At 57.7% G+C, this 12385-nt stretch overlaps 1 protein-coding gene across 1 annotated transcript in view; it reads left to right on the forward strand.

Annotated features, from left to right (window-relative positions):
- Positions 1-10593, forward strand: part of rfx5 (regulatory factor X, 5) — a 39316-nt gene extending 28723 nt beyond the window's left edge. Inside the window, 10 exon segments of the mRNA XM_059642946.1 lie at positions 45-179; positions 1615-1731; positions 2805-2886; positions 3481-3682; positions 5113-5262; positions 9418-9467; positions 9469-9589; positions 9592-9647; positions 9650-9731; positions 9763-10593. Of these exon segments, the coding sequence (XP_059498929.1) occupies positions 45-179; positions 1615-1731; positions 2805-2886; positions 3481-3682; positions 5113-5262; positions 9418-9467; positions 9469-9589; positions 9592-9647; positions 9650-9731; positions 9763-10199 (1432 nt within the window). The 3' untranslated portion in view covers positions 10200-10593.
- Positions 10594-12385: the final 1792 nt, after the last annotated feature.

Raw genomic sequence — 12385 nt, forward strand, 5'->3', positions numbered from 1 at the left:
CTCTCTCTCTCTCTCTCTCACGGTCATGGTTCTTCGGTTTTCAGCTCCGGCATCATGGGCGGTGACCAGTTCTCCTCGAGCACGGCTGACCAGATGCATGCTTGCAACTGGATCCGGAACCACCTGGAGGAGCATCCGGATACCTGCCTGCCAAAGCAGGATGTGTACGACGCCTACAAGTGAGTCGCTCCTCACGCGGCAGGGCAAGTCCCAGGAGGCCAGAGACACCGTTTCCAGCCCAACATGACTCTTCTTTGGAACCAAAAGTGTCTGAGAAATGGTGGATCTATTGTTTTAAACAGCGTGGGGGTGAGGGAGGATTTGACCAGATTGTCATGGTGCCCAGGGCAAAAGAGTGGTAAAGGAGAGATTGAGATGTTAAAGAGGCGTAAATGATTGGATTAAAGTCTGGATCGTTTGAGAGCTGAGGCTGTGGGTGATGTTAGGGTCTGAGCATGAGAGACATACAGGAGACAGAGGCCCTACTCTGATACTCTGGTGTTGAAGCTGAGAGGCTATAAAATGTCCAAGTGAAGTACAGGGTGGTATTGCTCCAGCGTACCTGGCCTGGTCTACATGTGACTCCAGACCCACAGCAATGTGGTTGACTGTTAACTGCCCTCGGGACAATTACGGATGGGGCAATAAACGCTGGCCTCGCCAACAACGCCCGTTTTTTAAAAAAATTCTCTTGCCCAGAAAGCAGTGAGGGTTGGGTCACTGGATATATATCAAGGCAGCTTTCTGATCTTTGGCATTGTTGAGTTATTGGGGCAGAATAAGGGGAGATCGCCCACTCTCCCTCTGTGTCCCACCACGCTCACCCCTTTTCTCTCACCTGCACCTACCTCTCTCCTTCTCCCCCACCCCTCCTTCTCCACCCCCCCGCCCCACCCACCTAGCGGTGTAGGCACAATACTGTGAGGGAGGGAGTTCCAGGATCCAACAACAGGGAAGGAACGGCTGATATATTTCCAAGTCGGGATGGAGTGCCTCTGAGAGTCAGGACGGTGGGCTGCTCAGAGGGGAACTTGCAGGGGGCTGATGTTCCCATGTATCTGCTGCCCCTTGCCCCCTCTAGGGGGTAGAGGAGGGGGTTTGGAAGGAATTGTCAAAGGAGCCTTGGGGAGACACTGTAGACGGTACACACTGCTGCGACTGAGCATTGGTGGTGGGGGGAGCGGGTGCTTGTGGGTGTGGTGCCAATCCAAGCGGGGGCTGCTTTCTCCCTGGACAGTGTTGAGCTTCTCGAGTGTTTGTCGGAGCTGCCCCCATCCAGGGCAAGTGGGGAGTATTCCCTCATACTCCTACCTTGTGCCTTGTTGCTGGTGGGACAGGGCTTTTAGGGGTCGGAAGGGGAGTTATTCGCTACAAAATTCCCAGCCTCTGACCTGCTCTTGCAGCCACTGTGCATTTCTGACGGGTCCAGGTCAAAATCTGGTTAATGGTAACCCCGAGGATGATGATGGTGGGTCGGGGGGTGAGATGCAGAGGAATGTCAAGGCGTCAACAGTTAGATTCTCTTTTCAGTGATACACACGGTGAGCAAACAGTAGCATGAAGGAAATGGGGATGTGATAATAAATTTGGACCGTTCCTGTTCTCCCTGTCCAGGCGTTACTGTGACAATCTGTCTTACCGACTCCTGAGTGCCGCAAATTTTGGCAAGATCATGCGAGATGTCTTCCCGAACTTCAAGGCTCGACGATTGGGAGGGAGAGGTCAATCCAAATATCCTTTCCAAGCATGTAAAGAATGGTGACTCAGTGTTTAGCACCACTGCACCCACAGCGCAAGTGATCTGGGTTTAATCCCACCCTCAATGTGACTGTCTGTGTGGAGTTTGCACATTCTCCCCGTGTCTGTGTGGGTTTCCTCCGGGTGCTCCGGCTTCCTCCCACCGTCCAAAGATGTGCAGGTTAGGGGTGGATTGGCCGTGCTAAATTGTCCACTAGTGCCCAGGGATGTGCAGGTTCGGGTGGGACTGGCCGTGCTAAATTGTCCCGTAGTGCCCAGGGATGTGCGGGTTAGGGTGGATTGGCCGTGCTAAATTGTCCCGTAGTACCCAGGGATGTGTGGGTTAGGGTGGATTGGCCGTGCTAAATTGTCTCGTAGTGCCCAGGGATGTGCACGTTAAGGTGGATTGCCCATTGGAAATGCTGGGTTACTGGGATAGGGTAGGGGGTGGGTCTGGGTGTGATGATTTTTGGAGAGTCGGTGTGGACCCAATGCGCCAAATGGCTGCTTCCACACTCTGAGGATTCTGTGATTCTGAGAAGCTTCTTGATCACAGAATCAGTGTTTTAAATTTCTATTCCACACGCCTGGAGCCTATAATCCAGGCTGACCGTCACGGTGCTGAGCACGTGCTGGTCTCTCTGTCTTGGTCAGTACTGAGGGCACGCCGCACTGTCCAGGGGTGGGGTCAGTGCTGAGGGAGCGCCGCGCTGTCTGGAGGGTCGGCACCGGTGGAGCGGGCACTGTTGGAGGGTCAGCACCTTACCTCAACTGGTGGTCCAGGTCAGCAGATCACCCTCCCCGTCTGCACCCGATGGGTTTTCAAAACAGTATGGCAACCTTGTGGTCAATATCACCAGCTTTTTTATTGCAGCCTAATTGCAAACTCTGTGAGGCTTTTGGACACTGGCTGTCTGTCTCTCGGAAGCTGTGTCATTGGGAGTGTTGGGATCATTCCTGTGCTCTCCGTGTTCCCCTCGCTCGTGTTTTCATTTGCACCACCCCAGTGTTCTCCCTGTGTAATCGGGATGGTCTACGTCAGTTTGAAGTACTTGACTCATTCGAACGTACTGCTACGGTGGGATCAGGAGGAAGACCGTGGTTAACATGCCGTCACTTCCCAGCCTGGATCTGAAGCTCCCGGAGCTAGTGAGTAGGACGTGGCAATGTACTGGGTGTGGGTTCTACTGAGCTCCTCAGCTGCGCCCTCATTATTTCTGAGCCGGGCGATGATCTTAAAAAAGCCACCTCAAACTTTGCGAAACCAAGACTCATTCGGAGTGAGCTCCGCACTGTCGGGAGGAGCGGGTGCACTTGGAGTGTTGGCGCTGGGGGAAAGGGGAGTGGGCACGGTCGGGAGGGTCGGTGCAGGGGGGTGGTGGGAGTGCGCATTGTCAGCGCCGAGGGGGGCATGGGCGCGGTCAAGGAGGGTTGGCGCTGAGGTGGGGGTGAGGGCACGATTGGGAGGGGTCGGTGCTAAGGTGGGGATCAAGGCACTGTCAGGGGCGGGGTTCAGGGAGCAGGGCACTGTCGGGGTGTGTGGGCTGTCTTGGAGTGTCAGCACCGCAGGGGTGGATCGGGCGGGATCGGTGCCAGGGTTGGGGGGGTGGCGCTTGTTTTTTCCCCCCCCCCACCCCGAGTTCTTTCCTGTAACGGTGGATGCAGTTCGGTTTCCAAGGATGGGAAAGGTAAAAATTATCCGTCAGGCGGTCTCCCCATGTCTCTCCCCCACCCCCCAATCAGGTCGAAACGAAGGAAGCAGACAAGTCGAAGCAGGATGAAGTGCTGATGTCGGCAGCCATTAGCCTGATCTGTGAGTGGGCCCAGCGGGTGTTGATGAGGCAGTTCGACACGGTGGTGGACTTGGCTCGCTTCCTGGTCAAGGAGCACCTCATCAGCCCCAGGACCAAGAACGCTGCCGTGGTGATGAAGGAGCTGATGAACGGTGAGCGGCCGGCCTGGGCCATCGGTACCACCTCCAGCCACCCTCGTCAACCCTGGTGTCTCTACCCCCCCCTCCCCCCCCACCACCGTCCTCCGCCAACCTCACCCCAGCTCCACCGCAAACCCATCTCCTCCTTGCAGTTTCCAGGAGATCGGACTGGTTGGCCTCGTTTCCATTAGAGCCAGGGCCGATGTAGTTGAAGTGTAAGAGATCTGCAGGGTGGGGCTTGGTGACCTAAGACCCTAAGACGTAGGAGCAGAATGAGGCCGTTCAGCCCATTGAGCCCACTCTGCCCTTCCATGAGATCACTGGAAGACTTGATCATCCACAACTTCAGCCTTCCTGCCTCTCCCGCCCAATACACCTTGATTCCCTTCCCAAATAAAAATCTCTCTATGGCAGCCTTGGGGGGTGGTGGGAGGCTTGGTGGGGGTGAGGAGAGGGGGTTCTGTCCAATGCCCTAGGCCCAGTGTGTTTCCGTGCTCACTGAGGGGGGCCTATTATGTAGCTGGGGAGAAACCAGCAGGCCAGGCAGCATCTGTGCTGAGAAACGCAATTAGTGTTTCAGGTTAATGGCATCTCACAGGATTGGGAGGAGAATGGCGGACCCACTCCCATGAGGAGTGGGGGGCAGGGGGGAGAATGGGGGACTCGTTCCTAAGGGCGGGGGGGGGGTATTGTGGGGGAAGAATGGGGGACTTGTTCCCGTGAGGGGGAGGGTGCGGTATGGGGGTGGGGGCAGAATGGGGGACTCGTTCCCGTGGTGGGGGGTTGGGGTATTGGGGGTGGAAGAATGGGGGCTCGTTCCCACGGGGGAGGTGAGGCATGGGGTGGGGGGAAGAATGGGGGCTCGTTCCCGCGGCGGAGGTGGGGCATGGGGGGGGGGGAAGAATGGGGGACTCGTTCCCGAAAGGTGGGGGGTGGGGGACTCGTTCCTGCAGGGGGAGGGGTGTTGGGGGGGAGAATGGGGGACTCGTTTCTGCGGGGGGGGGCGGTGGGAAGAATGGGGGACTTGTTCGCACGGGAGGGTGGGGTGGGGTGTGGAGGGGGAATGGAGGACTTGTTCCCGCCAGGAGTTGGGGGGTCAAAGGGGAGACTCGTTCCTGCAGGGAGTCGGGGGGGAGAATGGGGGACTCGTGGTGAGTGGTGAAGATAGCAGACAGGTGAAGGGGTAAGGTTGGTTAAATATGAAGGAGAGAGGAAAAGAAGGATGGGGAGTGTCAGGGTATGAAGAGGAGGAGCCTGGTATCAATCTGCTGGACCAAATGGCCTGTTCCTTTGGTGAGAAGCCCCTGTGGGAGTGAAGTGGAGGAAAGAACGGGAACACTGACGGCGAAATTTTAAGCAAGTGTTATCTTTTAACGTGAAGTGCTTCTGTTTGCAACTTTCTCCAAAATCCCTGTTCCACGTGAATTTTGTCTAACTTCTAGAGAACATTCTGAAATCGCCAAAGAAGGCAAAGTTGCAGCAGCAGCCCAGGAACACAGGTCAGAACAGTGAAGAGAAATCACTCGTCTCTCAGGTGAGGGCCTGATATCACCTTCCCCAGACCAGACTCCCTCAAAATACTTCACCCAGACCCTAACTTTTGCTAAATTTTTAAGGCAAATGTAGCGTGGTATGTTCCTGATGCGACTGGTCAAACTCCTCAACATTAAGCAAAACACATTTATTTAAGCGCTACTGTTAAAACCAAAGAAAGAAGAATTTAGAATAATTTAACTCTATTGGAAACATTAATCGAACAATAGATACAGTACCAAATACTGATCGACAGGTCCAAGATAGTAACATCCCATAAATACGTCCTGTGGCAAAAATGCAAATCAGAAGTCCATGCTTTGTCTCGCATGCCATCCAGCAGGCCAGGAAAACAACCTAAGATAACAAAGATAACGGGGACTGCAGATGCTGGAGAATCCGAGATAACAAAGTGTGGGGCTGGATGAACACAGCAGGCCAAGCAGCATCTCAGGAGCACAAAAGCTGACGTTTCGGGCCTAGACCCTTCATCAGAAAAGGAGGGCGTCAGCTTTTGTGGCCCTCGAATGTTGCTTGGCCTGCTGTGTTCACCCAGCTCCACACTTTGTTATCTCAGATTCTCCAGCGTCTGCAATTCCCGTTATCTCAGGAAAACAACCTGTGCTTTTGACTGTTATCGAGAAAGGGCAGCAAGTACATGGGTACAGCAGCCCCCTGCAAGTTGAACCCCTGATTCCACCACCCCAGATGTGCAGTCCCATGCCCACACACTCCCATTCCCACACATTCCCACACTCCCACACTGCCACACACTCCCATTCCACACTCCCACACTGCCCCACACTCCCATTCCCACACTGCCTCACACTCCCATTCCCACACTGCCACACACTCCCATTCCCACACTCCCACACTGCCCCACACTCCCATTCCCACACTCCCATTCCCACACTCCACACTGCCCCACACTCCCATTCCCACACTCCCATTCCCACACTCCCACTCCCACACTCCCATTCCCACACTCCCACTCCCACACTGCCACATGCTCCCATTCCCACACATTCCCTCCCATTCCCACACTCCCATTCCCACACTCCCATTCCCACACTCCCATTCCCACACTCCCACACTGCCACACACTCCCATTCCCACACATTCCCTCCCATTCCCACACTGCCACATGCTCCCATTCCCACACATTCCCTCCCATTCCCACACTCCCATTCCCACACTCCCATTCCCACACTCCCATTCCCACACTCCCACACTGCCACACACTCCCATTCCCACACATTCCCTCCCATTCCCACACTCCCATTCCCACACTCCCATTCCCACACTGCCACACCCTCCCATTCCCTCCCATTCCCACACTCCCATTCCCACACTCCCACACTGCCACACGCTCACATTCCCTCCCATTCCCACACTCCCACTCCCACACTCCCACTCCCACACTCCCATTCCCACACTCCCATTCCCACACTCCCATTCCCACACTGCCACACACTCCCATTCCCGCACTCCCATTCCCGCACTCCCATTCCCGCACTCCCATTCCCGCACTCCCATTCCCGCACTCTCGCGCACGCTCACACTCACTCCCGCACCCCGTCACTGGCACTCTCTCACTCGCACCTTCTCTCACGCACCCTCTCGCACTCTCACCATCCCGACTTGGAAAAGTATCGCTGTTCCTTCTATTGCATAAGCTCTAACCTTCCTCAAGTCTGTTGTGTGGCACTGTATCAGACACCAGCTGGATGCCCGTGTTCACCACGTAGGTAGCATTACCCATATCAAGCTTCTCTGTGACTTGAAAACCTCCCAACTTATCTAAACACTGCCGTTCCTCTCAACACCTGTGTGGCTTTCATAAATTAACTCACATTTATCTACTGGACTATTGATTCTGAACAACATTTTGAGGCACCTCACCATCAACGTTAAAGCCTGCAAGTTCCGAGGATAATATTTTGAACAAGGTGGGATGATTGCAGTTCGCTGCTCCTGTATTCACAAGGAGGAGTTGTCCCATTTATCCCGAGGTCAGTATTTGTCCCTCTCCCAGCCCGCACTTGCCAGAGAAAGAACAGGATCATTTTGTGGGATCTTGCTTTGTACAAAATGGCCACCGGGGCTCCAACTTTACAGCAGTGACGAGAACAGAAGTCGCTGGGAAAGCTCAGAGGGTCTGGCAGTGCCATCCTCAGTGCAAAAGGGTCACCGGCCCCGAAACTTTAACTCTGATCTTTTCTTGAGAGGTGCTGCCAGACCTGCTGAGCTTTTCCAGCGACTTCTGTTTTCGTCCCTGATTCACAGCGTCAGTTTTTACAACAGTTTACAGGATGAAGGCATCACTGGCTGGCCAGCGTCTACTGCCCATCCCTAACTGCCCCAGAGGGCAGTTGAGAGTCAACCCCATTGCTGTGGGCCTGGAGTCACGTGTAATAGGTATTAAAATCACACCCCAGTGCAGGATCGTGTTGCAGGTCAGACGTTTGTAATCTAAAATCACACCATGCTTCTGACTTTTCTGACTCAAAATGACACCCCTGCGTGGCATCACATCGTAAGTCTGACATTCCCATAACGTGGGCCATGACTTCCATTGTCTGGGAGGCTCATTTGGAAGCCCTGAGGTGGGGAAAGGCGCTAGGGAAATGCAGGAAAACACTCCTGTTTTCACCGGACAGTAGGCGTCCATTTTGTGAGCCTCCTTTGGCATTGCATCGGGGAGGGAAGGTGCGGGAAGGGACAGTCACCTGGGGCAGGGAGCTAAAGGGGGTCTCACCTGTGTATTTTCTCTCCCTCCCTCTCTTCCTCCCTCCCTCCCTCACTCTTCTCTCGCTGTTCCCCCCGCCCCGCTTCCTGCTGTCCCCCCGCCTTCTGGCTCTACCCCCGCCTTCTCTCTGCCTCTCTCCCCCCACCCCCGTCACTCCCCGCCCCCCCCTCTCCCCCCGCCCCCCTCTACCCCTGCCCCCTCCCCCCCACCCTCTCTCTTCCCCCCCCACCCTCTCTCTCCCCCCCACCCTCTCTCTCCCCCCACCCTCTCTCTCCCCCCCACCCTCTCTCTCCCCCCCACCCTCTCTCTCCCCCCCACCCTCTCTCTCCCCCCCACCCTCTCTGCCCCCCCCACCCTCTCTGCCCCCCCCCTCGCCCCCCCCCTCGCCCCCCCCCCTCGCCCCCCCCTCGCACCCCCCCTCGCACCCCCCCCTCGCACCCCCCCCTCGCCCCCCCCCCTCGCCCCCCCCTCTCGCCCCCCCTCTCGCCCCCCCCTCTCGCCCCCCCCTCTCGCCCCCCCCTCTCGCCCCCCCCTCTCGCCCCCCCTCTCTCGCCCCCCCCTCTCTCGCCCCCCCTCTCTCGCCCCCCCTCTCTCGCCCCCCCTCTCTCGCCCCCCCCTCTCGCCCCCCCCTCTCGCCCCCCCCCTCTCGCCCCCCTCTCTCGCCCCCCCCCCTCTCTCGCCCCCCCCCTCTCTCGCCCCCCCCCTCTCTCGCCCCCCCCCTCTCTCGCCCCCCCCCTCTCTCGCCCCCCCTCTCTCGCCCCCCCCTCTCTCGCCCCCCCCTCTCTCGCCCCCCCCTCTCTCGCCCCCCCCTCTCTCGCCCCCCCCCTCTCTCGCCCCCCCCCTCTCTCCGCCCCCCCCTCTCTCGCCCCCCCCTCTCTCGCCCCCCCCCTCTCTCGCCCCCCCCTCTCTCGCCCCCCCCTCTCTCGCCCCCCCCTCTCTCGCCCCCCCCTCTCTCGCCCCCCCCTCTCTCGCCCCCCCTCTCTCGCCCCCCCCTCTCTCGCCCCCCCCTCTCGCCCCCCCCCCTCTCTCGCCCCCCCCCCTCTCTCGCCCCCCCCCCTCTCTCCCCCCCCCCTCTCGCCCCCCCCCCTCTCTCGCCCCCCCCCTCTCTCGCCCCCCCCTCTCTCGCCCCCCCCCTCTCGCCCCCCCCTCTCTCGCCCCCCTCCTCTCTCGCGCCCCCCCCTCTCTCGCGCCCCCCCCTCTCTCGCCCCCCCCTCTCTCGCCCCCCCCCTCTCTCGCCCCCCCCCTCTCTCGCCCCCCCCCTCTCTCGCCCCCCCCCTCTCTCCCCCCCCCTCTCTCGCCCCCCCCTCCCCCCTCCCCCCCATTTCCCTTTGTTTTTTCCTCACCATTTCTCTTTGTCCCCCCCCATTTCCCTTCATCCCCCACAACATCTCGCTTCTTCCACCGCCCTCTCCCTCCCCCCGCCACTCCCTACCTCCCTGTGTCTCTCCTTAGCAGGCGGACCCCTCCAAAGGTGGTAAGGACGAGCGGCCGGGAGCACCGCGAGGTAAACAAGCCTGCCACTGTGGACGTGGACAGTGTCATTAACCGCTACCCCCCCATCAAGCCCAAGACACAAGCCAAGAACCTGTTGGCCATCCCGGCCGCCCCCTGCCTCTCTCCAGCCGCTTTACCCCTCCGGGTGGCCGCCCGGTCTCCCTGGCCCTGTCACCGGGCAGCCAGCCCTCTGGGGTGGTGGTCACAGCAGCGGGAACCCTCCCCTACTGAAGAACGTGGCTGTCCTCCTCCCCGGCGCGGTGCGCCCCCTCGCGCCTGAGGGGGCAGCCCGGGAGCGGGGCCTGTTCTCCCCACCCCTCCCCAGCCCCACGAGCCCCCTCCACCACCCCCAAGGCCGAGCGGGCCAAAGGCTGCCCCCACCCCTCCCCAAGGGGCTCCCCACCCCACAAGCGAGCGGCTGGTTCCCTGGGAGAGAGGCTGGCCTCCAAGAGGAAGAGGGGACGGCCCCGCAAGGTGGTAGCACCATCGCCTCCTGGTAAGGCGCCAGGGGCTCCTCCCCCAGAGCCCGGGCAGCCTCCGCCTCCCCCTCCTTCCGTCACCCCCATCCCCCCCACCGCCTCCACGTCGCTTTTGCCGCCCGCCGCTGCCGACAAGCCCCCGGCCAAGATGAGCGCGCCGTCGGAGCAGGAGGCCCGCAAGACGTCGGTGATCCGTCCCGTCTGGTGGACCGGCGCACCGGGGAGCAGGAGGACGAGATCGCCAACGCACAAAGCCCCCGCCCATCCCCAATGACAGCGGCTTGCTTCCCCCTCAGCCCCTCCATTGTCAGCTCAATCCCTGGCCGAGAGAGAGAGGGGGAGAGGGCGGGGGGAAGAGGACGCTTGATGTGTGCACAGCAGCTGCCATCCTACGCCTGGGCCCAGTAACCGGTTCAACTTCGTGGGGGTTCCCCCCCCCCCCCAACCCCTGAGTTGAATTTTGCCGTCCTGGTGTTCAGCGGACTATTGGAATGCCGATCTGCTTAAGGACTTCTCTTACTGTCTTTTTTTTTGTTATCTCCTCTTTTATTTTTCAACCAGTTGATAATTTTGATAATTTACACATCCTAACGTTACTGTAAATATTTTACCGGGGAGGGGGAATAACCATCTAAACGTTTGGCTTAAAAAAAAGGTGATACAAGGAACACCCCTGGTGACTTATTATTTTTAAATGTAATAATTGCAGATTAATCCCCACCAGATCGCAGCCTTGAGTCTGCTCATCGCGTCTATGTGTTTCTGCCCCCTTCCTCCATTTCGCCAAACAGTCTACAGAGTCTTCTTTAATGGAGAGGCCGCCCACGCTTGCTGCAAATGGTTCTCCTGCCGAGCGAAACACAGTGGCGGCAAGGTGAATAAGCTGGCTGGAGCGAAATTGGGTCTGGCACCGGGAGCCCAGGCCCGGTTTTGTAATGTTTTGGGCGAACTTGCTACCTCTCCGCGTGCGGGTCAAGACTAGGGAGCACAATTGCAACTGCCTGTCCCTTCCTCCACAGTGATGCACATGTGTGCACACACCGATTCCCATCCCTCTGACCCACCCTGGCACCTTCACCTCGTACTGAGACGAAAACACAGGCTGCCCAGCCCAGAGGACAAAGGGAGCACCGATTGGTAAAGGAGAGGTTGAGATGTTGGATAGGTGTGAATGAAGGGAGAAAAGGAGCCTGCTCTGTTGAGAGCAAAGTCAGCCAGACGCAACTGCATTGGGGGCTTGTTGTGGTGGTGGGGGTGAGGGGGTTGGGGGGCACTTGGGAACTTCATAAAAGATATGAAGGATGGAGGACCTGCTTTGAATCTCAGTATTGAAACAGGCTGTATAGTGCCCAGGTGGAAAATGAGACGATGTTCCTCCAGCTTTGTGAGACGTTGGTGTGGCTCGCAACGTGGTATTGAATTAGAACAAAAACAACCATAGAGATTCAAAATGAAGGCAGAAAGTGCTGGAGAAACTCAACACGCCTGGTATCCTCTGCAGAGACAGAAGGCAAAGCTCACAGTTCGAGTCCAGTGACCCTTCTTCAAGGCTGATGGTAACTTGGAAGCAGAGATGTGTGTGTGTAAATACGCTGAAGGCAGGCTGAGGAGGGGGAAGGAGTGAGCAGATAGATGGCGACAGAGGTCTGAGAGAGAGAAAGATGGTAAGCCGAGGAAGGGGAAATGCTGATGATTGGGACTGTGTGGCCTGGCTAAAGAAGTTGTTTCAGCCTTTAAAATTATTGAACTGGGTAGTTTGAGCCCCAGAGCAGAAGCTGAGATGCAGCTTCCCCCAGTTTGCAATGGAGTGGACATAGAAGCATTGGCCAGGGACCAAGGTGGTGTGTTGAAGGTGGCAGGTAACTGGAAGCTCAGGGCTTGGGTTTTTTTTTTAGAGAACATTTCACAAAGTGGTCACCCAGTCTGTGCCTTGTTTCCCCCCCAGAGTGCAGCCCATGCAGTAGACTGGATTGAGTGAAGTGTGGGTAAATTGCTGCGTTACCTGGACCTTGGATACTGGGGAGCTAAATGGGCGGGTATTGCTACCCATTTCTGCCTTCAGCATTTATATGCTGCCTCTCCTGAGCTTGCCATCTGTTCCAAAGTAGAGCCATTCCAGATGCGAAATGTTAACTCTATTCTCTCTGCCCACGGTTGCTGCTGAGTGTCTCCAGAAAATCCCTGCCTTTCTATGTCTCAAATAAACCCTGCTCTTGTTCTCTGGGGTGCCCAGAGTCACGAGGGCTCCCGGCGCAGCACACAGGGTCAGAGACGGTTCCCTTCAGCGGTAGGGTCGAGGAACCGGTGGTGCAGGGGCTATCCGAAAGAAGGACAAACTATTTCATGCAGTGAGTGGCCGGGGTCTGGGGTTGGGTACAGGATACAGCCTCCAGCCGAGGCTGTCCAAAAGCAATAGGGCCTTGTTATTTGGAGAGAAAAGAGTCCTGGGGGATCTCAAGG

The sequence above is a fragment of the Stegostoma tigrinum genome, chromosome 47 (genome assembly GCF_030684315.1).
Source record: "Stegostoma tigrinum isolate sSteTig4 chromosome 47, sSteTig4.hap1, whole genome shotgun sequence".
NCBI classification, from domain to species: domain Eukaryota; kingdom Metazoa; phylum Chordata; class Chondrichthyes; order Orectolobiformes; family Stegostomatidae; genus Stegostoma; species Stegostoma tigrinum.